The sequence below is a fragment of the Myotis nattereri genome (assembly GCF_964212035.1).
Source record: "Myotis nattereri genome assembly, chromosome: 12".
NCBI classification, from domain to species: domain Eukaryota; kingdom Metazoa; phylum Chordata; class Mammalia; order Chiroptera; family Vespertilionidae; genus Myotis; species Myotis nattereri.
In genome coordinates this window covers 82,252,956-82,280,550 of record NC_138087.1, presented here as the reverse complement: position 1 = coordinate 82,280,550, position 27,595 = coordinate 82,252,956, and the positions used below count along the sequence as shown (strand labels likewise).

The window sequence follows — 27,595 nt, the reverse complement described above, 5'->3', positions numbered from 1 at the left end:
GTCTGAAACCCACCTGTGTTGGTGGTTTCTTTTTTTTAATTGGGAGGGAGATAGTCTCTGAGCAGTTTTTCCATATGAATGGCCTGTCCTGGCTCAGGCTTCAGACTTTGCTAAAATCTCTCAAACAAGCTGCTTCTGGGTCAGCATGCCCCAAACCCATCAATTAAAGGCTTAAGCCCTGGCACTAGCACCAGCCTGCCTTGCTTCACAGCTGGGCCTCATTTGGGCACCTCCAGGCCAAATACAAATAGGAGGAATCTGCAGATCTCTCTGTAGCTCCTGCCAAGTGGCCCCAGGCAGTGGCTGACTTTGCACCACCCGGGATGCCCTAGAGCCAGTGCACCAGCATGACAGCTTCAGACTATACCAGATTTACAACTCTGCACACCCACAAGGGGCAGACTCAGCACCAAAGCCCCACTGCTCCATATGAAGCCAGTCCTGCTCCATAGGGATGTCTCCTGCACAGCAGCTCTCCCATTGTAGTTGCAGCTGGTCCTCACAGCCAATTGGCCTGGAGGTCAACTCCTCCCAATGACTCCAACAGCAATCAAGGCTCAGCTAAGAGACTGTGCACACAGCCCACACAGGCTGAGCCACCGGGCCTACAGGACACATACTACACAAGACCACTCTGCCACCTCCAGGACACATAGCATCTCTACGTGATACTTAGAAACAAACACGGGAGCAGCCAAAATGCAGAGACAAACATGTCACAAATGAAAGAAATGGAAGCAAGCAAACTACGGGATACAGAGTTCAAAACCATGGTTACGAGATTACTCATGGATCTCAGAATGTCCAAGATATGAAAAAGGACCAGTCAGAAATGAAGCACACACTGACTGAAATAAGTAATAATTTACAGGGATTCAACAGTAGAGTAGAGGATTCTGAGAATCAAATCAATGATTTGGAATATGAGGAAGCAAAAAATACCCCATCAGAAGAACAAAAGAAAAAAGATTAAAAAAATATGAAGATAGTGTAAGGAGCCTCTGGGACAACTTCAAGTGAACCAACATCCGAATTATAGGGGTGCCAGAAGGAGGAGAGAGCTTTAACGAGGCCGACCCACACACAGGCCGTCACCTGTGCGTTGTTCTCGGCCTGACAGGTGCATGCAACCGAGGAACCCCACCCGGCCAGGGGCCTGCTGCTTGGGCCTCTGGTGGGTCTCGGGTTCCGCCCTGCGAGCTGGTCCTGCTGGTGCCGGCTCTGCAGCCCAGGCCCTGTGGTCTCGCGAACAGCCTCCCTCCGTCTCTGCGCTGTGACACCCGCGCGTTGGGTCACCAGTAAAACGCCGGCTCCCCGTGGAGGCACCTGCCCTCGCCAGCTCCACCCTCACGTTTGTAGTGACTCTGCATAGCACATGGGGTTAGTCTTCTATGCGAGGTGCGGTCCCTGTTGTTTCATGGTTGGCGTGGGCATCCTCATTTAATGTGATCAGGGATGGAGTCAGATCACAGCTAATACTTTGCTGGAGTTAAGACGAGGCCATCTGCTACTCCTTTTTCTTCATGGTGAGCCTTTTGCTTTGGAATGTCTTGTGATTGTAATTTATTCCATGGTTGGCTTTATTATTTGGGTCTTTTTCTAACGTTTTTAGTGGTTGCCCTGAGATTTCCCTTCAGTTGGTGCTGTACCACTTCACGTACCATCTTATATGGCTGAGCTCTCCCTCCTGTCTTGTCCACGTTTTAGTTTCGTGTTGCTGCCGTCCCACCGCACGCGGCTGCCGTTGCCTTAACTCGCCCTCTGGCTTTCAGACGGACGGACACGCAGCCTCTGTCACGTGCAGCTTCGGGCCTTGCGCAGGTCCCGGCTCCCTCGGGTCATCCCCTCGTGTCCGAAGACCCTGCGTCTGTGTTTATCTTTTCCTGGCGGCAGCCTGCTCATCGTGGATTCTCCCTTTGGCATGTGTGAAAAGTCCATGTGTTGCCTTCACTTCTGGCAGGTGTTTTCGTGGAGAGCGGTCAGCACTTGCGGCGTTGGCCGGGTGACTCGGGGGCTCCTGGCGACGCGCGGAGCTGTCTGACCTGGTTCCTGTGCGTGTGGGAGGCCCTGGCCGCCGCCGGGTCCCCCATCTTTGGCCGAGGGGTGGTGGTGCTGCTCTTTTGTTTTTCTCGTGGTGTTGATCCTCGTGAGAGTTCTGTGAGCTGCTTATTCCTAGAAAATTCTTGCCTGTAGCAGTTTACTTTTCAGCCTGTTCTCTCTCCGGCTCTGGGCTCGGGTGCCCGTGTTGGGGTGCGACTTGTCTCACAGCTGCCAGCTGCCCCTCTTCTTTCCTTTGTGTCTCAGGTTTAGCTGATTTCGCTTCCCCGTTTCAGACTGGGTGGCGTCTCCCTCTTTGTGGAGGGTGCGTGTGAGCACGTTTTATTCTGGCGTTTCCCTTTGCATTTCCTCCCGTCTCGGCTGATGGTGAGATAGATACCTGGGCCGTCCAGGTCTTTCTCTGTCGACTCCTGCGTCTGCTGACGGCGGGTCCAAATCCACACTCTCCGTGCCGAGCGCCTGAGCCCGGTCCTGCTCGCTGTGTTTCTCTTACCCGGGACTCAGGTTAGCTGTCTCTCGTGCGTTTGTGCTTTCCCTCCCCTCCCCTTCCCCTCCCCTCCTCCTCCCCCTCCCCTCCCCTCCCCCTTCCCTTTCCTTTCCCCCTCCCCTCCCCCTCCCCTTCCCCTTCCCCTTCCCCTTCCCCTCCCCCTCCCCTTCCCCTTCCCCTTCCCCTTCCCCTTCCCCTTCCCCTTCCCCTTCCCCTTCCCTTTCATTTCCTTTCCCCTCACCCAAGGATATATTTTCCATTGATTTTTAGAGAGGGAGGGAGGAAAGTGGGGGGCAGAGAGAGTGAGCAAGAGAAACTTCGCTGGCAGAGAGACACGTGGGTGGGTTGCCTCATCACATGCACCCTGACCAGGACCAGGATGAGCCTGCAACCCAGGTACGTGCTCTTGGCCAGAATCGAATCCGGGCCTTAGGTCTGGGGCTGGCGCTCTAAGCACTGAGCAGCACTGTCCAGGCCTGACGTGTTCCCTGTGGGCACCGAGACCCTCTCCTTCTGGTTTGCTGGTGTGGCCCTGCTTTGTCTTCTCTGCAGGCCCTCAGCCTGCCTTCGTCCTCGTGGTGGGGTCCTGGATGCTGGGGCGCCTTGGCTGTGGGGCCCTGGTGGGTCGTCTTGGGGTAGGGACATGCCTGTCCCTCCGTCTGGAGCTTTGCTTCCTCTTGTACATTTTTGACTTGTTGCTCGACTGTCGGAACTGCCTTCTACCCGGAGCACTTCTGTGGAAATCCTCGCCTCCCACCTGCCTCCCAGTTCTGGGGGCTTGTGTTTGTTCCCGCTTTGGAGCCGCCGGGTCTGCTCTCCAGGGCTGGTGCCTGTTCCTCCCGCTCTGCCCGTCTCCGTGCTTCTCTCACCAGGTGTGCCCTGCTCTGCCCGCCTCAGCGTCCCTGGGCAGCCACCCCTCGGGGGTCATCGGGTGTGAGGCCCATGACTCACTGGCTTCCTTTTATCCGGATGTGCTTGGTGGGGAGGAAGGGGGGCTGGGTCAGCTGATCAGTCACTGGGCAGGAAGTAAGGCCCTGGTCAGGCCTCAGGTGGGCTGCTGCTGGTAGGCACCTGTCTGGGCTGCGTCCCAGGCCCGTCATCTGTAGCTAACTGGTCACCCATCGTCTGCAGCCTGGGTGTGGCCTTGGCTCTGGTGTCCCGACTGCGTGCAGGGTTCAGGGACTCTCTCTGCTCCCTGCTGCCGGCCCCTAACCTCGTGCTCCAGCCTACCTGCCTGCCTGACTGGTACGCGTCTTTTTTTTTGCTCAGCATAGACCCCAACTTGCTCAGGATGTTCTGTTCGATTTTGCCGAGTTAACCAGCGGCTGCTCTGACACTGCGTGGCTACCCGTCACGCGGTTGTCCTCTCTGGGGCACGTGTGCTCTCGACCCCACATCGGTGCTCAAGGTCCGCCCTGGACTCGCCTCCGCTCAGCCTCCTGGGGGCTCGGTCGCTGACCTGTGTTGTCTGATTGCAGCTGGGCAGGTGCACCAACAGCGTGGTCAAGCACGAGCTGATGCGCCCGTCCAGCAAGGCGCCGCTCCTGGTGCTGTGTGAAGACCACCGGGGCCGGATGGTGAAGCACCAGTGCTGCCCCGGCTGCGGCTACTTCTGCACGGCGGTAAGCGCCCGCTCGCCCGCAGCCAGCGGCCTCGGCCGGCACCTGTCTGCTCCCAGTGCAGGCGCGGCAGGTGCGGCCCCGCAGCTTCCGAGTCTGGGGTCATCTGAGGTCTGTGCGTGCGCGCACACTCTCTTACACACACGCGCACACACAGCACGCCCCCTTCCTCCTGCCCGTGGCCTCGGCCTCCAGGGGCAACGGGGCCTGGGCGGCAGGCTCTGGGCGCCCATGTGAGTGCACAGCCCGCCCTAGCAAGGGCCCGCTCTGCTGCTGCTGCCCTCACCTCCTGTTGCTCCTGGGTCGTCTTCCATAGTCACTTCTCCCACAAACACCCGTGCCCTCTGGTGCTCAGTGCCTCCCGCATCCTGCGGGGCGGCTGTGGATGCCACCCTCTGCCTTCCCGTCTGCAACGTGCGCTTTGCTTCTGGTGGGGAGGAGGGAAGCCGCTTCTGTGTGTTCTTTGGTCTCCAGCTCGCCCTTTGTGCCACCCAGAGGCCTTGCCTGAGGCCACTGCGTGCCAGGGGCTGAGGGGCCTCTGCAGATGAGTGTCTGAGCGCCCTCCTCCTCCGCTTGGCTGCCTGTGCTTTCTGGCCTGTCCCCCGTGGTCCTGCTCGGGCCGTAGGTGGCCTCGCCCAAGTGCAGACGGCAGAGAACCCGGCCGCGGCTTGGGGTGCGGGGGGGCCTGGTGAAGGCCACACGCCGGCAGGATTCCAGGGCCCCCCTGCTGGCCTCCCTCGGGCTCCGTCACAGCATCTGCTTTTCTGCATACCAGCCTCCTTTAAAGCACGACCCTCGCTTTCCCGCCCAGGGCAGCTTCATGGAGTGCCAGCCTGAGAGCAGCATCTCGCACCGCTTCCACAAGGACTGCGCCTCCCGTGTCAGCAACGCCAGCTACTGCCCCCACTGCGGGGAGGACACCTCCAAGGCCCGGGAGGTGACCATCGCCAAGGCCGACACGACCTCCACCGTGACCCTGGCCCCGGGGCAGGAGAAGAGCTCCGCCGGGGAGGGCCGGGCCGACACCACCACAGGCAGGTAGGTGCCATCCAGCCGAGCAGGTGGCGCACCTGAGACGTGTCCGTCTGCCATGGTGGTTGGTGCGCTGCTTGTCCTGGCCTCCCCGCTGACCACTCTGGCCCCTGACACCACAGACGCGCCGGGATGCCCAGTGGTCTCCTCCGGGGCTGCTTTCCTAGATTCACCTTCCTGTTTTGAGCCAGTATCTCACCGTCCAAATTGATGTGACATCGTAGTGTTTTCTGGGGGTAGCATATTTCTCTGTGGGTAGCTGTGTACGTCGGAAACATCTTTACATTGTACATGTCCGTACACATCTATACACATCTGTGTGCACCTATACATGTGTGTGCATGTCTATACATGTAGGTGTGTTCGTAACACCCACGTTTTTACATGTCTGTACACATGTGTGTACGTATATATCTGTGTATGTCTACACATATCCATGTGTGTTCATGCACATATGTACATGTGTTTGCACCTGTATGCATGTACATATGTTTGCATGTTTATGCATAGGCGTACCTCTCTATACACATGTGTACCTTTATGTCACTACATGCCTGTACATGCATATGCATGTGTACACACGTGATGCGGAGCATTAGAGTCAGCGGATGCTGTCTCTGCCACAGCTTTATGTTTTGAAGGCCCTAGCTGAACACAGGAAAGAAAGAATGTAAAAGACCAGACTTCATATTGGGAGCCTATATGTTCCTTTCTAAAAGAATCTAATAGAAGCCCTGGCCGGGCAGCTCAGCTCTAACCTTCTCCCGGACACCCAAAGGTGCAAGTTGATTCCTGGTCAGGGCACCTGTGGGAGGCAACCGGTCAGTGTTTCTCTCCCTCTCTCTCTCAAATCAATGAAAACATATTTTTGGTTGAGGATTAAAAAACCAGCTGAGAGACAAGGAGTCCCTGAGAGAATGAGATAAGATGGACATCTCAGAATAGGCTGCCGTGCCCCTGCTGCAGAATCCAGCTAGAAAAGTGGACGCCTTTCAGACCCGCAGAGCCGTAACGTGGGGCAGTGGGCCCGTAGGCTCAGCCTGGAGCTCGTGCACAAAAGCAGATGTGGGCAGGGGACCAGATGTCCGGGAGTGTCCTGTCGCTAGGACTTGATGCTGATCCCGGCTCTCGGGGGGGGAGGGGGGGCTCAGGGGGGGGGCTCACCCTCACAAAAGCAGCGTGCTTAGGGGCCCAGGAAACGCATTCTGTTTTCATTGGTCTCCGCATGGAGGGAGGTTTTCGGGGCTCCCCACAACTCTGCCTCTCACGTGCCCCTCCTCCCTGAAGCGCTGTGGGCCCTCCGCTCTCAGAGGACGACAAGCCGCAGAGCGCGGCTGCCCAGGTGCCCGAGAGCTTCGACACCGCAGGGCCGGCCGGGCTGGCAAAGTCGGGACCCGGGAAGGAGACCCTGGAAAGTGCACTCATCGCTCTGGACTCGGAGAAGTAAGGACTGTGCTTTTGGGCTTGCTCGGGGCCACCCACACCTCCGCGCCCACCTCCCCTCCCAGAGCCGCCTCCCTCCCCGCCCCGCGCTCCCCAAACCTGTGGTGTCACCTCCAGGCTGTTGGCACGCTGGGCCCTCATGTCCCTGCCGCTTCCCATTCTCGCCACTACCGCTCTTCCCGGCATCTGCCCGCCGGGCTGCGGGGCTCCCGGGAGGTCACTGGTGGTGGTCGTCCAGCAGGACAGTGCACACGCTCCCACCTGTTGCAGGAAGATTGCGCGTTACCCCATCACACTGAGCCAGTCTCGGCCGTGAGCCATTTCCTCCCGGCGAGCTGCTGGCCTGCTGTTGCCCCTGGGGCCCAGCACCAGCGCCGCTGGCCGTGGCCCCTCAGGCCCGCCTGCCGGCTGTGTGTGCAGCCCCTCCTGCCCTGCAGGGGCCACAGTGCCCTGGCCAGTGAGCACGGGGCTTCTGGGCAAACGTCCAGCATCACCAGTGAGGGCGCCGGGGCCCTGGGGGAAAGGGGTGGGTCCGGAGCGTGCAGCCGGGAGCCGCGGTGTCAGTGCTGAGGTCAGCTGCGCCTCCCTCAGTCTGGTGCGGACGTGGCTGGGGTCCTCTCTAGGGCTCACACACCGCTTGGGCCAGGGGTCCTCAAACTTCTTAAACGGGGCCAGTTCACTGTCCCTCAGACCGTTGGAGGGCCGGACTATAGTTTAAAAAAAAACTATGAACAAATTCCTGTGCACACTGCACGTATCTTATTTTGAAGTAAAAAAACAAAACGGGAACAAATACAATCTTTGTATTTGCATGTGGCCCGCGGGCTGTCATTGGAGGACCCCTGGCTTAGGCCATGGTGTCACCCTCAGCTTCGTGACCCTGGCTCAGGGCCTGGCCGCCTCGGGGAGTTAAACGCTGGAGAGACTGCACTGAGGCCGGGCGCACGGCCACTTGGAGTCAGGCCTCGTCAGCGCCCGGCCTCAGTGGCCGGGGGGAGCTCTGTGCCCGACGATCCTGTCCTCCCCGTGCACAGGACCCAGGAGCCCTGTCCTGCTGGATGGAGAAGGCAGTGGCTTGTGTTTTGTTTGTGGTGTGCGATGCCTCGAGCCTGGGGTTTTGGGGCCCTTGACCTGGAGGAGTCAACAGGCAGACGTCATGAGTGGCGGCAGGTGGGCCGGTGCTGACAGCGTCCTGTGCTCTCCCCACAGACCCAAGAAGCTTCGCTTCCACCCCAAGCAGCTGTACTTCTCTGCCAGGCAAGGGGAGCTGCAGAAGGTGCTCCTCATGCTGGGTGAGTGCCCGCACTCCGCAGACCCCATCTCTCCCGCTGCTCCCTCCCTGGTCTGCCCCCCCCCCCCCCCGCTCCTCCCCCCACATTCCCTGGCCCACCAGCCCCGCTGGCCCCGGTCCTCAGGGAGCAGACACCAGTCACTCCTTCCTCACGAGGTTGGAGCAGTTCACGCTGCTCACATGCACTTGTCCATCGGAGTGGGGGTCCTCTCTAGGAATCTCTCATTTTAACAAGGAATTGAATGCCTGATTATTACAGTAAGAAGACATGCAGGCTTAGCCAGGTGAGCTGGCCGCGGTGCTGGGCGGTGCGGGCGCGACAGGGACCCCCACCTTGAATGTGGAGCCGCCCTGCACCTGCGTCTGTAGGGGTGCCCTGTGGGGTGGACGTCGAGGTCCCCACCTCCTCACGGCTGCATTCTGAGCTCCCAGCTCTGGGCCTGCTTTCTCTGGGCTGAAAAGGTGATTAGAACTCTCTTCATTTCACAGTAAATCAGGAGAGAAATTTAACAGTTTGCTCTAAAAGTTGTATTGAGCCTGGCCGGGTGGCTCAGTGGTGGAGCATCAACCTGTGAACCAGGAGGTCACAGCTCTATTCCCAGTCGGGGCACATGCCCGGGCTGCGGGCTCGATCCCCAGTGTGGGGCGTGCAGGAGGCAGCCAATCCGTGATTCTCTCTCATCATTAATGTTTCTATCTCTCTTTCTCCTTCCCACTCCCTTTCTCTCTGAAATCAATAAAAATATATAAAAAAATAAAACTAAAAGTTGTTTGAACTTTCACCTGTGGCAGTTACTGGGGCCCAGGGTAGCCAGGGGCTAAAGGGCAAGGATTTGTATGGACAGGTGGCTTCCGACAGCCTCCCCTCGGTGATGCAGAGACTCTGAACAGCTCCCTTCGAGCCGGTCTCCACCAGACCAGGTGCTGCCGCCGCCCCCCTTCCCCCCAGCGGTGGCCCAGTCAGTAGTGCAGGTGCCTGAAGACGGCCTGTTGCCGGGAATTCATGCCGGCTCCAAAATAAGCAGTCAAACCTGTTTGTTCACAGTTGACGGGATTGACCCCAACTTCAAGATGGAGCACCAGGGCAAGCGGTCCCCCCTGCACGCGGCGGCGGAGGCCGGCCACGTGGACATCTGCCACATGCTGATCCAGGTGCGTGTGGGCTGCAGGCTGCCCCGCCTCCCCTGGTGCTGGGCTCGGTCAAGATACCTCCTGACCCGTGTGTGTGGCGGGGGGGGGGGGGGGGGGTCCGGCCCCGTCGGGCTCACCCTTCCCGGTCCTCACTGGGGTGTGTCGCCCACTGTTTCAATCAGCGTGTGAGTGCCGGTGAGGCCATGTAAACGCCCAGAATTAGCATTGCCGGCGTCTCCGAGGGCCGAGGCGTCTGTACCTGCTAATTCCCTCCTGACTGCAGACTGTGACGCCATCCCTGCACCGTCACTTGGGACCCGCCCCCCGACTGGCTGGGCCTGCTTCCTGGAGCCCACTGGTTGCTTCTGACCCTTCTGTGCTTCCTGTCCTCTGCCCAGGCTTCAGGGGACCCCTGTGACCCACGGGGCCAGGGGCTCCCGCGTCTGCGCCCAGAGCTCTGCAGATTCCTGGCCCAGTGTCTGCTGGTCTCCGGCGGTCCCCAGCCCTGCCCCGTAGCTCCGGTCCCAGGGTTTCTGCGGGCCCCTCTCCCCTTCCCGGTCTGCAGCCAGGCCTCATCCCGCCTCCCTCCGCTCCTGCAGGGGTGCTGTCGGTCTGCGTCCTGGCTCCGAGCCTCTCTCTGGAGCCGCAGTCCTTCCTTGTCCTCTGACCACATCACTGACGGTCACTTTGAATTTTTTGCATCTGTTTTGCTCTTTTTTATCTAGAGGTTTTCCAAAAAATGCCTGGTGGTTGCTCTTTATAGTTCAAGGAAAGTGCCATATGCTGCTGGTGGGTTCTCAGGGGCCTCGTCACTGTCTGAGATCCGCGGGTTCCGCTGTTCCGTTGGGCCCCAACGTTGCTGTCACCAGCGCATGCTCTGTGGGAGCCGCGAGGCACTGACAGGGCAGGACTTGCCTGCTCTCCTTCCCTCCCCTGTGCCTGTCGCACGGCTGTAGCCGGGTCGCGTTCTCCGGGGGTGCCCTGGGCACCTCTTCTTCTCCCTGGCCCACAGAGGCGGCAAGTACAGCACTGAGCAGGATCTGGCGCCTTGAACCCGGAGCCGCCTTAAAGGAGACACACCTGTGGGCTGGCTGCCCGGGCCCCAGCCGAGCTCCTCGGCCTCCCCAGCTCTGTCACGGGCGAAGAGCCTCTGTTTGGACATGGCTGCGTGGGCAGCACGTGGCGAGCTGTTCGCTCCGCTTGCAGTCTCTGTGTAGAGGAGCCTCGAGTCTGGTAAAGGCTGTCATTTCTGCCGCTCAGCTTGTCTCTAACGCCTTTGGTTGTAGTTGGAGCCACCCAGCCCTCCGAGGGCACTCAGCGCGGTGATGAGTGTGATGGCGTCAGGGCTGTGCTTTCTGTACTTCCTTCTCCTCCAATCAGGCAGCTTTCCCGGGGTTCCCGAGGAGAGGGGGCAGGTTTAGTCCTGTTTACCGGGAGCTCCCGGGTGCTGTTTTTGGAGGTTCAGCTTTTGTGTGGGGGGGTGATCTCCCCTGGGTCGGCTCTGGCCTTGTGCGCCCCCTCAGCCCCGAGGCAGCTCTGAGAAGGAACACCCAGGTCCCTGCCTGACGGGCAGGCGCCTGCTCCGTCCCAGCATCGCAGCCTGTGGAGGCGTGTGGTTTCGTCCGGCGCTCTGCTGCGTGGGTGCTGTCACGTGTGGCTGTTTGGATACAGGTGACAACACTGAGCGAAAGGAAGGTGTGCTCCTGGGACTCGGGGCTTGGCTGGGTGGCCGTGTGAGTGACAGCATCTGGCCGCAGCCTTGGGCCAGCACTGGGGACACCCTGCCTGCGTGGGCAGCACGTGGGACAGCACTGGGTGTCCTGGACCACGGGTGGCCCCCGCAGCGGCCCTGGCCACGGCTCCGTCTGTCCGCGGCTCTGCCTGCTCCGTTCCGGCTGCATTGGGCCTCACGCTGTCTGGGATTTCTGTGCTCTGCTCCAGCTCTGAGTGCGCGCGCCTGAGCTTTTCTCAGAGGTCAGGTGTTTTCCAGCCGTCACAGGCTCCAGCCAGGGAGCGGCCGAGGGCTGTGCGCTCTCGCACAGGTGTCTCACCTCATGCACTTGGGCAGGGAGCACTTGGGGGACACGGGGCCGGGCCTGCTCCGCGTCTGGTGCTGTCCCCACGGGCGTCTGTCCTGGAGGTCTGTTCCTCTGGGTGACGGAGCCGGGCAGTTGGGCACCTGCTGGCCTCACTCTCTCCTGTGTCTGCTTCTCAGAGTGTTTGGCTTCTCTCTCGGCCGCCCTCGCTTCTCTGGTGGTGACTGCTCTCCGCTGGGCTGTCCTGGAGTCAGTCGTGGGTTGCTGGTGTTCCTAGGAGGCCTCGGTGCTGTGTGTGAAGCCAGTCGCTGGCCAGCTCTGCTTTCGGGCGAGCACTCCGAGAGCTGGTTTTTTGGTCCATCCAAACCACTCCTCAAACCTGGACCCAGAGTCTCGGGAAGGCCTGGCCCTCTGACCCCTGACCTTCAGGCCGTGCCCCCTCGAGCTCAGCTCTGGGTCATCAGCCCCACTCTTACCCTCCCAGACTCCCAGACTCAGGCCCTGTGCAGAGGGCCCCCCACGTGCAGCTCCCGCCTTCGGTGGCCTGTGTCCTCACTGGGAATTTGGGCGCAAGGAGGAGTACTGCCAATACAGGCGTCCAGTTTGCAGACAGCGCCGGCTTTGACCTGCAGAGGGCGCTGCCCCCCCCAGTGCAGCCCCGGCCTCAGGAGCTGCGCAGCCACGCGCTCTGCTTATCGCATGTCCGGCTATCGCATGTCGTGTGTCAAGTTCATCATTAAAATCAGCTGCTGTGGGGTTCTGGGCTGACTGGGCTCTCGGACGGGCCGCCCTCCTTGGCTTTGAGCTTTTGTGTTTTGGAAATCGACCTTGTGCCCGTGCCCGTGTCTTACCTGTTGCGCCGGCCTCTGACCTCTGACCTGGGGAAGGAGCGTGTCTCTGTCAGTCTCGGTTTCCACGTGAGCCGTTCCAGGTTCGTTCTGTGTTTTAACGGCTGAAAGTAACAACAGCACGCTCAGCCTGTCCCATGGCAAATATTTATTTTAGAAACGAAATATTAGCTGTGTGTCCACCGGTCTAAGGTGTGATGCTTCCTCCCCCTGTGGGTTTCAGCTGCCACGCCCTTCGCCTCTCGCTCGTGACCAGCTCAAAGTTGGGCCGCCCGTGTGTCAGACTCAGAGCGTGGCCTGTGCACCCGCCCCGTGGTTTCTCAGGTTCACGCTCTTTCGGAAAAACTAGCAATCGCTGCACAATACACGGAAGGTTCTGTGTATTTTGGCGAGGATTCCAGAGAATGGGCCGGGCGATGCTGAGCAGGTGTCCTGCGGTCATGCAGGTCACCTCAGCACCTCCTGCGGCCTCGTGGGGGCCCCTCTGCACCCCTTTGCGGTTTTAGGGGCTGTCGCCTTCCTCCTCATTTCTGAAGGTGCTGCCCTGGCTGTGCTGTGACATTTCTGTCCAATTCATTTAGAAGTGAACGCTCCTCGTGAGCCAGAGTTGTGATGGCGATAGCTAGGTCTTCGCGTTCGATGGGAAAGTACAACCAGGCTGCGCAGTGGGAAGGACGAGCGCAGCCGGGCGATCTTTCCATTCGAGAGTGAAGCGTGCTAGGCGCCCCGTCCTCCCCGGGGGTGGCTGCAGGAGCCGCTTCCCACTCGCCACTGTCTCCCCCCCCCGCCCCCCCCAGGCAGGAGCCAACATCGACACCTGCTCGGAGGACCAGAGGACCCCGCTGATGGAGGCGGCCGAGAACAACCACCTGGACGCAGTGAAATACCTCATCAAGGCCGGGGCCCTCGTGGACCCCAAGGTGCGTGCACCGCTCAGAGCCCAGCAGGGACAGCTCCCTGCGGAGTGTCTCGGGAGCCGGAGCCTCGGGTCCCCCCCCCCCCCTCCCCGGGTCCCTGCGCCTGCAGCACCCAGAGCGGCTGTCAGGGCTGCGTGCAGGGCGGGGAGCTGCCTTCTACCTGCTGCAGTGAGCGGGGGAGAGAAAGAAAAGGGTCCAAGCTGGGAAGGAAGACGCAGAGCGATGCTACAGAGACCTGGTCTCGCCTGTAGAAACCGCCACTAGTCCAGGAGCGAGCAGTTAGAACGATGCGTGTGTGCAGGGGAGTCGCCTGATACAGTCAGTGCAGAGCCCTGGCCGGGCTCAGTGGTTAGAGCATCGACCCTGGAACTGAAGGGTCTCGGGTTCGATTCCCGGTTAAGGGCACGTAACTGGGTTGCAGGTTCAGTTTTCAACCCTGGTTGGAACACGTGCAGGAGGCGACCCATCGGTGTGTCTCCCCCCCTCCCTCCCCAGCCCCCCCCCCACTCTCTAAAAAGCAATGAGAACTATCCCCGGGTGAAGAGTAACAGCAACAGAGCAGAGTCAGTGCAGACACAGGCGTGTGTGTTTCTTCGCACTTGTTGCTGGACCATCCAGAAAGGAAGTCCAGAAAGCAGTTCCATGTACAACAGTGGCCAAGAGCACGCCACGCTTAGAACACTTCACCACGGAGGCGGGAGACTCACTGAGAGCTGGTTGGGCTGTGGGCAGGGCTGGGGTCCCGGCCTGTGACCTTGAGCAAGGCCCCCCCCCCCCCCCCCCCCGGTTTCCCATTCCTAGCGCCTCCGCCCCCGCGTCAGGCGGCCTGCAGGTCCAGGTGTGTCTGGAGCCGTGGCCTTTGTGTTGCAGGATGCAGAGGGCTCCACCTGCTTGCACCTGGCTGCCAAGAAAGGCCACTACGAGGTGGTTCAGTACCTGCTTTCGAATGGGCAGATGGATGTCAACTGCCAGGTGAGCCACACCCTCCCGCCCCTCGCCCCTCCCCCGCTGCACCCCGGGTCTCCATGTGCAGTTCTCGCCGACGCTCTTGCTTCGTGCTCAGTGTCCAGGGCCGCTGGGACCAGAGGGAGGAGCAGACACCGTCCCTGCAGTGGCCGCCTCCAGCCGACCCTGGCCCTGGGCGGGGCTGGTCAGCAGCAGGGCTGTTCTTTTCTCCTGTGACTTGGTCGCATGCATGGGCATGTTCAGGGGTTTGCGGGGCCGGTCGGGACCAGTCCTGGCTCTGTCCTGCCCTCGCCAAGACACCTGGGGCAGCGCCCTGAGCTTCGGTTTCCTTGTCGGCACGGCACGACGGGTGGCCTGCAGGCCGAGGGAGATCGCCCTCTGTGCCAGCGATGGAATTTCCTTCTTTTGAAATTAGGATGATGGTGGCTGGACGCCCATGATCTGGGCCACTGAGTACAAGCACGTGGACTTGGTGAAGCTGCTGCTGTCCAAGGGCTCGGACATCAACATCCGGGACAACGTGAGTGTCACCGCGGGGGTGGGGCGGCCCGGCTGGGAGGCCCGCCCTCGAGTCAGCCCGGTTCTGTGGTTATTATTTGTGTCAGCCAGTTGCTGGGACCAGGGAGCCCTGGGCGTCGCCTGCACCTGGGCAGGTAGAGGTGCCGCCTTGGAGGGACGGAGGAGGGGTTGGCCGTGCCGTGGGGCGGGGCTGATGGAAGACGCTGGACTGATGGTCAGTGTGTAGGGCAGGTGTGTCTGCCCAGGGAGCGTGGCCGTGGTCAGAGCCCCCACAGCGCCCTGTGCATGTGCTGGTGGAGTCGGGTGACAGCAGGCGGCGCTGAGTAACGTCCAGGACTTGAGGGACCCAGAGCCAGCGGGGTGGTGGGCAGGGGGCGCCCTGGCTGTGGCCCCGGCAGGTGGGCGCTGTGGCTCTGTGGCTCTGTCCGCCTTCACAGGTGCCCGTGCTGCTCTTCCTTTTCTGAAGCTCACGGAGCTGAGAGTGGTGCGTGCGCTTGGAGCGAGATGGGGGCGCCTTGTCTGAGGGCCCCAGTGTCATGGAGAACACGTGGCTCCCGTCTGGGCTTGGGGTGTTGGATAGCGGCCCCGGTGGGACAGGCAGGAACTAGGATGCGCAGGGGCAGGGGACCCACATGGCGCCCCACCGCGGGGCCTGGGCGCCCAGCCTCCTGCATGCAGTTCCCGAGGGACCGGGCTCACGTCGCAGGCCAGTGGAGCAGAGAGTGGTTCAGGGGCAGCAAAGAGTTTGTGCCTGAGCGGCAGCGCCCCCCTGTGGGCTGAGCTGTGATGCCCGCCACCTCGGGTTCCTGTGGGCTCAGGGCTGTCGAGTCCTGAGAGACTGCTGGGTCCTCACAGGACCTGTTTGCACAGCACAGAAGTCCCTGGTTTCCTTCCACGGGAAGCTGTTTCACAGAGGCTTTGTGAAGCACATTTTCACGAACCACACGGCCTGTCTTTCGGGTCTTACACAGCGCCCCCTGCCTGTGACTGTTAGGCCTGCCCCCCCCCCCCCCCCCCCCAGTGCGGCTCAGATCAGGTCCCTGCAGGCGCTGTGCTGTGTCCTGGGCCATTTTGATATGAGAACAGCCCTTGGGGACCCATTCCCTCTCGGACCACGCGCTGCCCCCCGCCCTATGCCCCGCCCTCATGCCCCGCCCTCATGCCCCGCCCCCGCAGGAGGAGAACATCTGCCTGCACTGGGCGGCCTTCTCGGGCTGCGTGGACATTGCCGAGATCCTGCTGGCCGCCAGGTGCGACCTGCACGCCGTGAACATCCACGGCGACTCGCCGCTGCACATCGCTGCCCGGGAAGACCGCTACGCCTGCGTCGTGTGAGTGCCTGCAAGGCTCCCGGGGAGTGCCTGGGTGTCCCAGGTCGGAGGTCAGTGGGGACAGCCTGGCTCCAGGGTTGCTGTGAAAAAGCGCCGAGTGCTAGGTCGCCCAAGGCCGAGGGGACAGCCTGTTGGGGGCGCCCTGTGGGGGCAGTGTCCCCTGGTGCTGGCCACTTGGAGTCCTTGGCTGCCCGAGGCCTTTGTCCCCCAGCGCTCACTCTGGGCGCGACCCCATTCTCATCAGCAGGACCCGCCTGACCCGTGACCCCAGGTGACCTGTCTGCCCGGGCGTGAGGGAGCCCCTGCAGGGCTCGCACCCTCGTGGGACGTGGCAGCAGCTCCGCACCGTGGGCATGTTGGGGGGAGGCCCTGGGCAGGAGGAGCTCATGGCATCCTGTGCCGCCCATGCCTGGTTCTGACCCAGGTCAGGCCTGGGGTCGCCGCCGGGCACGCGGCGTGGGGCCTGCTCATGCCATCACGGTGCCTTCCCGGCGGTCAGGGAGCACTGAGCGGAGATGCCCAGGAACCCGACGCCCTCCCAGCGCCTCCCGCTCGCACTCTGCGGGAGGGGAGCGTGGGAGAGGAGGGGGCTGCTCTGGGGAGTCCCCAGTCCTCCCAGCACCGTCCGCCAGCTCGTAAATGTCACGGCCAGCGGTGTGTGCTCAGTGTTTCCACCGATTTAGTCGTTTCGTACGTCTTCCTGTCTCTCAAACGCAGATCTGAATGTCCTGTTGGCCCACGCTTTTCCTTTCAGCCTCTTTCTCTCCCGGGACTCAGACGTCAACCTGAAGAACAAGGAGGGGGAGACGCCCCTGCAGTGCGCCAGCCTCCACTCACAGGTGTGGGACGCCCTGCAGATGAGCAAGGCGCTGCGGGACTCGGCCCCGGACAGGCCCGTCCCCGTGGAGAAGACGGTGAGCAGGTGAGGCGCGTCCCGAGACCAGGGCCGTCCTGTCGCGTGTCGTGGCGATGGGTGCAGGGTCTGTGAGGAGAGCCGCTCTCGGCGGCGGCCGTCTGTCCTCCTCAGTCCCACCTGGGCTGCACCTGTCACAGCAAAAGTAACGCCCCTTCCCTGGCAGAGACATCGCTCGCGGTTACGAGCGCATCCCCATCCCCTGCGTCAACGCCGTGGACGGCGAGCCCAGCCCCAGCAACTACAAGTACGTCTCCCAGAGCTGTGTGACGTCCCCCATGAACATCGACAGGAACATCACCCACCTGCAGGTCGGTGTCCTGGGCCAGGGCCCGCGGCGGGTGGCCGGGCGGCGGGGTTTCCCAGGAGGACCCTGCTCGGGGCTGCCTCCGCCAAGAGCTGAGCGGACACAGGTCCCCAGAAAATGCATCCACTCCCGTGCTGGGTCCAGCCCCCAAAGCAGAGCCTAGCGTCCCCCATGAGTGCTGGTTCCAGGCCCCGCGGGGCAAGAAGGGGGCCTGTGCAGCGAGCTGAGGTCCCGCCTCCGCGCTGTGCCCACAGCCTGTGCCCTGCAGGCGGAAGCCAGGCGTGTGCCTCAGACAGGGCTCGTGCTCCGGCCTGGCCTTTCCCACAGAGTGTCTCCAGGGCAGCCGTACCCCTGCCCCGCCCCCCCTCCCCCCCCCAAGAGCCCATGCCCAGCCCCTTCCCCAGCCTCAGCGACTGGGCATTCTGCCCCGCCCTTCTTTCCAAGAGCCCGCACTCCCTTGGTGCCTTGAGAACCAAGCCGAGAGGTCATGCCCTCCCCTCAGTGGGCGTGGCTTGCGGAAACTCCTGGCAGACCAAGCCCTCTGCACGGTGGGGGCTGTGGGCGGGAGGGAGCACCGAGCGTGACCCTGTCCCCCACCCCCCAGTACTGCGTCTGCATCGACGACTGCTCCTCCAGCAACTGCATGTGCGGCCAGCTCAGCATGCGCTGCTGGTACGACAAGGTGAGCACCGGGCGGCCCTGCTGTCAGCCTCCTTCCCTCCCTCCAGGGCTGTTCCAAGCAGCTCAGGGGCAGGGGGCAGGGGGGCCGGGGTGGAGAGCCCGAGGGAGGGGGCGGGGGGGGAGCAGCAGGTGGGAGGCCAGGCCCTGGGGACGAGCCAGCGTCCTTCCACTGTGCGTGGTGGTGCCTGGAGGTGGGGGGACCACGGGCGGCCCAGGTTCCCACCCCCTGCTCCCAGGGCCCGTTTGACCAGAGCCCTCCGTTGGCCAGGGCTCTGTGTGTAGAAGCGTGTTGCATCCGTGTTGGCTGGTCCTGACTGCGTGTCTGTCCCCAGGATGGCCGGCTGCTCCCTGAGTTCAACATGGCGGAGCCGCCCCTGCTGTTCGAGTGCAACCACGCCTGCGCCTGCTGGCGGAGCTGCCGCAACCGCGTGGTGCAGAACGGCCTCCGGTGAGTGCGCTGCACCCGCCCTGGCCGCCCCGCAGCTGCCCTGGCGGCGTGAGACCGCTGGCGAGTCTGAGGCGTCCTGTGTTGCGTGCACTTTGTACAGGGAGTGTTTGGGGCACGTGTGTGTGTCTGAGCCCTTGTCCTCCGTCAGGGTCCACATGGGTGTACGTAAGAAGGCTTGCTTCCTCTCGGCTCAGACGTGGCTCTGAGGCCGAGAGGACCAGACCGTCTTGGTCAGAAGAGCCCAAAGCAGCGCACAGGCCTGGCCCTGAACGGCCTCGCCTGCAGCTCCCACGGCTGCTGGGCGGGAGTGTCCCCAGCACCAGGCCCTGTTGCCGGCTCAGACTCCCCTGGGGCAAGACCTTCCCAGTCGCTCAGGGCCCACGGTCCGGGTGTGGCTGGTCCCGGCCTCTGGCCAGGCTGGGGTCCTTTCCCCCGTGTCCCCTGGCTGCCCAGAGCCGGGCCCTGGGTTCTGGTCAGAACCCTCCCTGAGTGCCGATGGGTGACTGGACGTTCCTCTGGGTCGGGAGGGACAGTTATGGGCGGGCTGAGTGTGAATTCCCAGCGTGTGGCTCCTCATTGTTGGCGACATCAGAGCACTGTGCCCGCCCACACTCCCGTCCCCCTCGTGTGCAGGGAGCCTCATCCGGGTGAGGACAGACGTTCCCCCCAGGGGGGCCTGGGAGTGTCCCCCACACCTGACCCGCAGCCCGGGCTGACCTGGTCACAGCCTGGGCTTGGGGCAGCACTAGCCCCTCTGGTCCTCGTTGCGACCAGGGGTCCGGCCCGGGCTGTCCCCGGGTACAGGTGACGGACCTGAGGCACAGAGGCCGCGTTGCCCCGGAGTCCCTGCTCTGCCTGTCACATTGTGAAGCGTTTCTGAAGGTGATGCCTGTCGTGGCCAGGAGCGGGGGCCCTGGCCGTGGCCGTGAGCACAGACCCTGTTTTGTAGGGCGAGGCTGCAGCTCTACCGCACCCAGAACATGGGCTGGGGCGTGCGGACCCTGCAGGACATCCCCGTGGGCACCTTCGTCTGCGAGTGAGTGAGGGCACGTCTGGGCGTGCTATGTGGGGTCAGGCCCAGGGGGCGCCCGCTGGCGGACCTGCCGCTCCAGAGGGGCTGTCCCAGCACCAGCCCCTCATTGCCTCCTTCCCTCCCCTCCCCTTCCTGCCTCGGGGGTGCTTCTGGCTCCCTCCCTGCTCAGTAGAGGGTTTCGTGCCCCATCTCCTGCCACAGTGAAAGCCTGGCTCCGTGGCCGCAGTCTCCCCTGGCTGTGGTGGCGGCGGGTGACGCGCTGTCCGTCCCGCAGGTACGTGGGCGAGCTCATCTCTGACTCGGAGGCCGATGTGCGGGAGGAAGATTCTTACCTTTTCGACCTTGACAACAAGGTACTGCGTCCCGAGGGCTGGCACAGAGCTCAGTGTGAGCGCGCAGCGCGGGCGCATCTGCCCACCACCCAGCGCTGGCCTCCTGTGCTCAGGGCTGAGGGACCCTGACCCGGGGAGGGGAGCGAGCCTCGCCCCTGGACCCCAGCCTCTCATCCCGGGGGACAGCCCGCGCCTGCACAGCCACCGGGACAGTGACCTGCAGAGCAGTTGTGAGCTGTGTGCAAGGGGTGAGGGCCGTGTGAATGGTGCGAGTCGTGAGCCGCGTGCGAGGGGTGAAGGCCGTGGGAACGGGTGCAAGTCGTGAGCCGCGTGCGAGGGGTGAGGGAGGGCCGTGGGAACGGGTGCGAGTCCCCGTTGCTTCCTGGGACTGGGGAGAGGAGCTGGCTTGCCTGGCGTCCAGCCTGGTGCCAGGTCCCAGATGCTGCCGAGGCCCCCTCACCTCCATCTTGGTTCTCGTGTGGCCCCTCCTTCGTAAGGTGCCTGTTGGCTGCAGCGCTCAGGCAGGGCTGGGGAAGTGGGGTCCTCTGCTCAGGGCCCATCAGGGCCAAGCTGCAGGAGCTGCCCCCCCAACCCTCCCGGCCGTGATTGGGAGACGCGCCACCCCAGCGAGACGGGCTCCAGGCTCCCAGCACCGCCGGGCGCTGTGACCGTGTGGGCCTGGGGCGCGTTGGCCGCGGAGGGTCTCTCCTGAGAACTCCCTGCTTCATCCAGCTGCCACGGCAGCGCTTTGTCTTGCGTTTCCAGACACTTGGCGACACCAGTGCTTGTCCTCCCTCAGTGGCCTGCTCTCCCCCTGGCGCTCCTCCAGCGGACAGGGTCCTCCCTCTGAGGGACAGGGTCCTCCTCGTCATGGCGTCCTCGTGCCGTCTGCTGTCGCCTCCCCCGCCCCTGCTCCCAGCGTGAGGTGCTGCCCAGAGGCGCCCTCACCTCACACTCACGCACTGCACCTGCCGGGTGGCCGTTCGCTGGTTCCTCCCCAGGTGACGGCTTCTGGACTCGGTGCCAGTGGCTGGGAAGGCTGCCCTTCCCTGTGGCCCCGTGGTGTGTCCGTGCGTCCGGTGTCCGTGCACTAGCTCCTGGTGTCCTGGTCTCGCCCTCTTGACTGGGCTCTTGCCGGGTCTCACCCTCCCTTAGGGGTGGGGGGCAGCGTGGACCCTACAGACCAGGTGAGGTCATCAGGGGCGACCTCACCTCTTCTCTTTCCTGAACTTGTCTCAGTCTTCTTCACCCCCAGGCTGTTTTAGGGTTTTCTGTGGTGTGGTTTTTTGTTTTTCGTTTGTTTTTTAATTTTTATTTTTTAATTTTATTGATTTTTTACACAGAGGAAGGGAGAGGGATAGAGAGTTAGAAACATCAATGAAAGAGAAACATCGATCAGCCGCCTCCTGCACACCCCCTACTGGGGATGTGCCCGCAACCCAGGTACATGCCCTTGACCGGAATCGAACCTGGGACCCTTCAGTCCGCAGGCCGACGCTCTATCCACTGAGCCACACCGGCCAGGGCTGTGGTGTGGTTTTGGATATCTTTTGTTGGGTTTCGTTCCTTTTTCTTTTTAAGTATATTTTTATTGATTTCAGAGAGGAAAGGAGAGAAAGGGAGAGAGAGAGAGAAACATCAATGATGAGAGACAATCATTGACTGGCTGCCTCCTGCACGCCCCCCACTGGGGATCGAGCCCACAACCCAATATGCCCCGACGGGGAACTGAACCCAGGACCCTTCAGTACACAGGCCAACACTCTATCCACTGAGCCACACCAGCCAGGGTTCTTTTCTTTTTAGAGAGAGAGGAAGGGAGAGGGAGAGAAACATCGATTGGCTGCTCCTGCACACCCCCTACTAGGGATCGAGCCCGCAACCTGGGCATGTGCCCTGCCCGGGAATCGAACCAGCATCCTTTGGTGCAGGCGACCACGGCCGATCCTGTGGGCACACCAGCTGGGCTGGGTTTGTAATTCAATAAGGTTTTGGCATTTAAGTGACTGGTTTTAGTTCTGAGAAATGCACGTGCCGGTGTCGCCGCCACAAGCGAGATGGTGGGACATCCCCACCTCCGGCCCCTCAGCCAGGGCTGCTCGGTCTGGCGGGTGAGCTTTCCCTGCGGGATTTCTGTGGCGTCAGAGCTGCCCCGCTGTCTGCGAGGCTTGGTCACTCCACGGCCGCGAGGGACCGCGGTGCACCCGCTTCCCGCTGGACTTGCTACCGCGTCTGTGGATGTGAGAGCTCCTTTCTCAGGCGCCTCCTGGGAGGGCTGCACCCGGTGCTGCGTTTGCAGGCTGTTGTTAGGCTCCGGCCTCCTGCCCCTTCCCTCCGCGCCTCGAGCTGGGCGGCGTGTTCTGCGGGTCCTGCGTGCGCGCGCGTCACACGTGTCAGCCTCTGCCCAGCCTCGGCCTCCTTGTCGGCCGAGAATAGAAAGTGGTTTTCTTGTCTCGCCTTCTGTCTGCTGCGGGGCCGTGGGAGGCTCTCCTTCCCCAGGTGCCGGCAGTGGGTGTGTGGCTCGAGCTGACTCAGGCTTGTGAGGCTTGTGGGGTTGAGGTGCCTCGGGGTTCTCGTGGGTCTGGGTCTGGCCTGTTTCCTCCCTCTGACCTGTTTGCTGAGCCTCACACTGTGCCCCTCTCTCCTGCCGCCGCCGATTTGGGTGAATCTTGGAACCCGGTGGGGGTCGGTCTGCAGACCTTGTTTCTCTTTGGAACCGTCTCCGTCTCTGCTTCTGTCCTGGTTCCCAGTGTCAGCAGCTCGGACGACAGTGGGCACGGGTTTGGGGTCAGATCTGCCTTCAACGCAGGAGCCTCAGGAAGGCGGCCCTGTCCTTGCTCTGGCTCTGTCCACACGTGCTCTGGGCTCAGGGTCTAAGATTCTTCCGGAAGCGAGTTGCAGACCAGGCCGCTGGCTGGGTGGGCAGGGACGCCGCCTCTGTCCAGGCTTCTCCCTCTGTGTGCCTCCGTGTGGTGGGCTCTCTGCTCCGGCCCCAGTGACGCCGCGCTCTGGGGAGCCTGCCGGCAGCCCCTGGGGTGGGTGCAGGCTCAGCTCCCACATGCTGGATCTTCCCAGAGAAAGTGCTGGCCCAGGGCCGTGTGGTTAGGCCAGGCCCTCTCGCCTGCCTTCCTCACAGTCCGCTCCTGTCCCTTCTCGTGTGCGGATTGGGGGGACCCCCGTCCTGTGGGGCAGTGGAGGCCATGGGATTCCTGCTTCTCGGTCGGTCGTCACCACCGCTCTGATGACTGCGGCCTGCAGCTTCCCTCCCTCTGCCCCTCTGCCCCTCTGCCCCATCCCACCTGCCCGGCTGCTCCATGTCTCCAGCCCCTCCCTCCTGGCATCACCAAGTGTGAGAAGCCATGGCCCGTGGTCTCCGCCTGCCTGACCCCCAGCCCCCACGCTGACAGAATCAGAGCTGGAGGGAGAGTCTGGGGTGGCGGGTGCTCTCCCAGATGGAGCCCAGATGGTGCGGCTCCACTGGGCTCCTCAGTCCCAGGCCTGGCGCGGGGGTGGGGGGGTGGTGGCATGGGGGTGTCCCAGCAGCCCTGGGCCTCGCTGCCTCTGCTCTGGCTGCCTCTCCACCTGGCTGGTGCCCCACGCCCGCTCTTGCCCGCAGGACGGAGAGCTGTACTGCATCGACGCGCGCTTCTACGGGAACGTGAGCCGCTTCATCAACCACCATTGCGAGCCCAACCTGGTGCCCGTGCGGGTGTTCATGTCGCACCAGGACCTGCGGTTCCCCAGGATCGCCTTCTTCAGCACCCGGCTCATCGAGGCTGGCGAGCAGCTGGGGTAGGGCATGGGCTCTGTTCCCTGACGCGGACGTGGAGGCGGAGGCAGCTGTGCCCGGGCCCCTGCCTCAGCCTCGCTCTCCTCTCTCCCCAGGTTTGACTACGGGCAGCGCTTCTGGGACATCAAAGGCAAGCTGTTCAGCTGCCGCTGCGGGTCCCCCAAGTGCCGGCACTCCAGCGCGGCCCTGGCCCAGCGGCAGGCCAGCGCCCGGGAGGCCGCGGAGGACGGCCTGCCCGACACCAGCTCCTGCAGCGCCGGCTCCCGATGAGGCTCCGGTGGCGCTGGTCACGCTGCAACAGAGGGAGAGAGGGTGCCCTGGCACCAGGGCCTCCAGGCTGACGGCTGTGCAGGAGCCGCGCTGCGCTGTGCGCTGGGGTCACTGGCAGAGCCTTGTTCTCTGGCGGTTGGTCGTTTCCACGATTCTCCTTTCCCCTCCTCCCCAAGGTCCCTCCCACCTGTGGGCTGGTGAGCAGCGTCCTGCTGGTCCAGACTCCTCTGCGGGCACCTGCCACCGCCACCTCCTCACCCAGCTGCTCCGTTAGGCCCACCCCTCAAGTCCTGGCCGCACAGACACTGCACAGGCCCGTCCCACCGTCTGCGAGGTCGGGCGAGCGCCGTGGACTTTGGAGAAAGTGTTCGCTTTTTAAAGAAACTGCCCGGTCCATGCGTGCCCGGCCCTGTGCCAGCTGCCACGCCGCCCCTCCCGGGCGCGGTGGTTCCTGCCCCGCCGCACGCCGCCGCCCTTGTGTGGGTTGTTCAGCCACGTGCTCTGATGACGGATAAACTGATTTATTTTCTACCATCGCTGAACATTAGGACAACAAACAACACAACAGACAACGGTGCTGATCCTGGTGTGGTTCCCACTCACCATGTGAAAAATATCAACTGTACAAAGAACAAAGTGATTTTAGAATAAAACACAGGAAACTTTTTAAAGCGTTAGCCTCGTAGTGAGTAAACTCGCCGCCGCCTTCTGTGTGGTGGCCTGCAGGTCACCCTCTTCGTTGGCGTATACTTTTTTAAAAACTGTAACTAGTGCAGTACCCGTGGGGTTTTGTGCGACTCTCAAACATTCATACGCGTCATGTTTATTTTTTTCTGTTAAATGTTTTTGACAGTTTTAAGAGCAGTCTTTTGGCTCAGACCATTTCTTGTTCTGTTTTCAATGAAATCAATAAAAGAAAAACTTTAAAGGAGGTTTTCATTACGAGACCCTGTTCCAGCTGGTTTTTCGGCATCTGCGCTTCCGCGGGCGCACGTGTCGGCATGTGTGTGTGTGTGTGTGTGTGCACGTGTTGGTGTGTGCGTGCGTGTGCACGTGTCGGTGTGTGTGTGCACGTGTCGGTGTGTGTGTGTGCACGTGTCGGCGTGTGTGTGTGCACGTGTCGGCGTGTGTGTGCGCGTGTGCACGTGTCGGTGTGTGTGCGTGTGCACGTGTTGGTGTGTGTGCACGTGTCGGCATGTGTGTGCGCGTGTGCGCGTGTTGGTGTGTGTGTGCACGTGTCGGTGCGTGTGCGTGTGCGTGTGCACGTGTCTGTGTGTGTGTGCACTTGTCGGTGTGTGTGTGTGTGCACGTGTCTGTGTGTGTGCGTGCACGTGTCTGTGTGTGTGTGCACGTGTCGGCGTGTGCACGTGTCGGTGTGTGCGTGTGCACGTGTCGGTGTGTGCGTGTGCACGTGTTGGCGTGTGTGTGCACGTGTGTGTGTGCGTGTGCACATGTCGGTGTGTGTGTGTGCACGTGTCGGTGTGTGTGTCGGTGTGTGCGTGTGCGTGTGCACATGTCAGCGTGTGTGCGTGTGCACGTTGGCGGGGCAGCAGGTCCAGCACAGGCGCCGAGGGGAAACGAGAAACGTGGGGACGACAAACCGCACAGAAACACGGACGCGATGGCCGTGGCAGGTAAGTCCCCAGATTGGAGTCCGATCTGTGCGTGAACGTGATGCAGCTGCGGGAGCCTCCTGCCGGGCGGCCACCCTGTTCAGGGTCCACGCCTCTGCCCCGTGTCCGTGTTTTCCCAGGCGGGCTGGCCTCCACCAGGGAGCCTGCGAGCTCAGCAGGAAGTGGCTGAGCTCACCTTTGGTCAGACTTTGCCGGCGTGGCTGTTGTCCACGCTGTCCTGACGGCGAGGAGCCCGCCAGGGCCTCCCCTGGGCCCTCGGTCACGTCACCCCAGGCGGACGGCCCAGGCCCAGGTGCGGGAGCGGCCGCGGCCGAGTGTGCAGGTGTGACAGGTCCGACAGGTGATGTCCTCGTTCAGTTGAGACCTTTGGGGTGTTGGGTGGCCTGTCAGGTGAAGGGACCCCCAAATAGGGGTCACGTTAGATTCTGAGCATTTTAAACAAGTCCCCGGGGCTTCCGTGTGTGACAGCTGCCTGCCCGACACCTCCACTTGTGCGGCGAATACAACATTCTTAACGTGCAATCCAGTGACAGCAGGCTCTTGCCACCTCTTCCCTGTCCCAGGACAGAGCCCCGCCCACGGCCGCCTAGGGCAGAAACCGGGAGTGAGCAGTTTGGCCAGCCCTGCAGCAGGCGCCGTGCGTGCTGTCCCTTGTCCACACCCCTCTCCGATTCTCTTTCTCTCTGAGACACGCCTGTGGGTGGCTTCCCCACAGCCTGCACCCCCACTTCCCACCCAAGTGAACCCTGATTTTGGAGGGGAGGCAGTCCTGTCCTCTCTGCCATACTCACTCCCACCTTCTTGGAGCTCAGGAATGCCCAAAGAGGTTTAGGGAGCAATTTGCTGGGGGAGCCTCTTACCAAAGGATATCAGACATTTATTTACTTTTTAAAAAATATTTTTATTGATTTCAGAGAGGAAAGTAGAGGGAGGGAGAGAGAGATAGAAACATCAATGATGAGAGAGAATCACCAGTCGGCTGCCTCCTGCACGCGCCCCACTGGGGATCGAGCCCCCAACCCGGCATGTGCCCTTGACCCAAATCAAACCTGGGACCCTTCAGTCCACAGGCTGACTCTCTATCCACTGAGCAACACCGGCCAGGGCTAGACATTAATTTTATTTATTTATTTAAATATATTTTATTGATTTTTTACAGAGAGGAAGGGAGAGGGATAGAGAGTTAGAAACATCGATGAGAGAGAAACATCGATCAGCTGCCTCCTGCACACCCCCTACTGGGGATGTGCCCGCAACCAAGGTACATGCCCTTGACCGGAATTGAACCTGGGACCCTTCAGTCCGCAAGCCAACGCTCTGTCCACTGAGCCACACCGACCAGGGCTAGACATTAATTTTAAAAGATGGCTGTCCTTTTCCTGCCCGCCTCTGCCTTCCTGTTGAGAAGGTGGTGTAGAGATAGGACACTCGTGCTGTGGCAGCCACATCTGGCCATGAGGCAGCACGTAGGAGGTGACCCAGGCAGAGAGGAGAGATGGGGAGTCTGCACTCCTAAAATGGAATATTCATCACTTTTTTCTTTTTAAAATATATTTTTATTGATTTCAGAGAGGAAGGGAGAGAGAGAGAGAGAGAGAGAGAGAGAGAGAGAGAGAGAGAGAGAGAAACATCAATGAGAAGAAAGAATCATTGATTGGCTGCCTCCTGCACACCCCACACTGGGGATCGAGCCTGCAATCCGATCATGAGCCCTGACCAGGATTCAAACCATGACCTCCTGGTTCATAGGTCTACGCTCAACCACTGAGCCATCAATTTTCTTTTTAATATGTTTTCATTGATTTCAGAGAGGAAGGAAGAGGAGAGAGGGATAGAAACATCAATGATGAGAGAGAATCATTGATCGCTGCCTCCTGCACACCCCGTACTGGGGATCAAGGCCACAACCCGGGCCTGTGCCCTGACCAGGATCGAACCCAGGACCCCTTCAGTCTACAGGCCAATGGTCTATCCACTGAGCCAAACGGGCTAGGGCTGGGCCATTGCTTTTTGAGGTTAAGACTGTTGTGTAAGCCTCGGTAGCTGGGAATTGGGTAACTTACATCCGAATGCGTCCTCAGCGACAGGCAGCTGACCGGTCTACCCCCCAGGCAGCGGCCAGGGGAGCCTTTTGGAACAGGAGTTAGCAGACGGCTCTGCTCAGAGTCTCCTGCCACTTCACGCTCAGCACAGCAGGCAGAGCCCACGGCGTGGCACTCGGGGCCAGAGGTCCCCCCTGGGCCTCTGCACAGCGCCCGGCCTCACTTCCCCACAAACCGGGGGTCACTTCCTGAGTCCGCTGTGACTCCGCTAGAAAAGCCCCCCCCCCTTTTGTCGCTGGTGTGGGTTCCGCTCTCCATTTGCTGTGACGGGGACAGTGTCTGACACGTGCCCGACCTCCCGTGTCCCCGAGTCGCTCCTGCTCTGATCTGAACATGCGGATTGCATGGAGTGGAGTGCGCACACCTGGCCCCCGCCAGCACGCGGGAACACAGCTGCTGCTTGTAGG

The 27,595-nt window shown here is 61.7% G+C and overlaps 1 protein-coding gene across 2 annotated transcripts in view; it reads left to right on the top strand.

Moving 5' to 3' along the window:
- The window catches only part of EHMT1 (euchromatic histone lysine methyltransferase 1), a gene marked incomplete at its 5' end in the record, with an annotated part of 75,382 nt that extends 51,002 nt beyond the window's left edge, over positions 1 to 24,380 (top strand). For both annotated transcript variants that reach the window (XM_081104150.1, XM_081104149.1), the window contains 17 exons: positions 4,024 to 4,167; positions 4,976 to 5,202; positions 6,484 to 6,639; positions 7,849 to 7,931; positions 8,976 to 9,082; positions 12,743 to 12,865; positions 13,733 to 13,834; positions 14,244 to 14,348; positions 15,524 to 15,678; positions 16,433 to 16,600; positions 16,758 to 16,902; positions 17,503 to 17,580; positions 17,912 to 18,027; positions 18,977 to 19,063; positions 19,335 to 19,413; positions 23,009 to 23,184; positions 23,278 to 24,380. In XM_081104150.1, the coding sequence (XP_080960276.1) occupies positions 4,024 to 4,167; positions 4,976 to 5,202; positions 6,484 to 6,639; positions 7,849 to 7,931; positions 8,976 to 9,082; positions 12,743 to 12,865; positions 13,733 to 13,834; positions 14,244 to 14,348; positions 15,524 to 15,678; positions 16,433 to 16,600; positions 16,758 to 16,902; positions 17,503 to 17,580; positions 17,912 to 18,027; positions 18,977 to 19,063; positions 19,335 to 19,413; positions 23,009 to 23,184; positions 23,278 to 23,452 (2,226 nt within the window). In that variant the 3' untranslated portion in view covers positions 23,453 to 24,380. The remainder of the gene's footprint in view (positions 1 to 4,023; positions 4,168 to 4,975; positions 5,203 to 6,483; positions 6,640 to 7,848; positions 7,932 to 8,975; positions 9,083 to 12,742; positions 12,866 to 13,732; positions 13,835 to 14,243; positions 14,349 to 15,523; positions 15,679 to 16,432; positions 16,601 to 16,757; positions 16,903 to 17,502; positions 17,581 to 17,911; positions 18,028 to 18,976; positions 19,064 to 19,334; positions 19,414 to 23,008; positions 23,185 to 23,277) is intronic.
- Between the last annotated feature and the right edge of the window lie 3,215 nt (positions 24,381 to 27,595).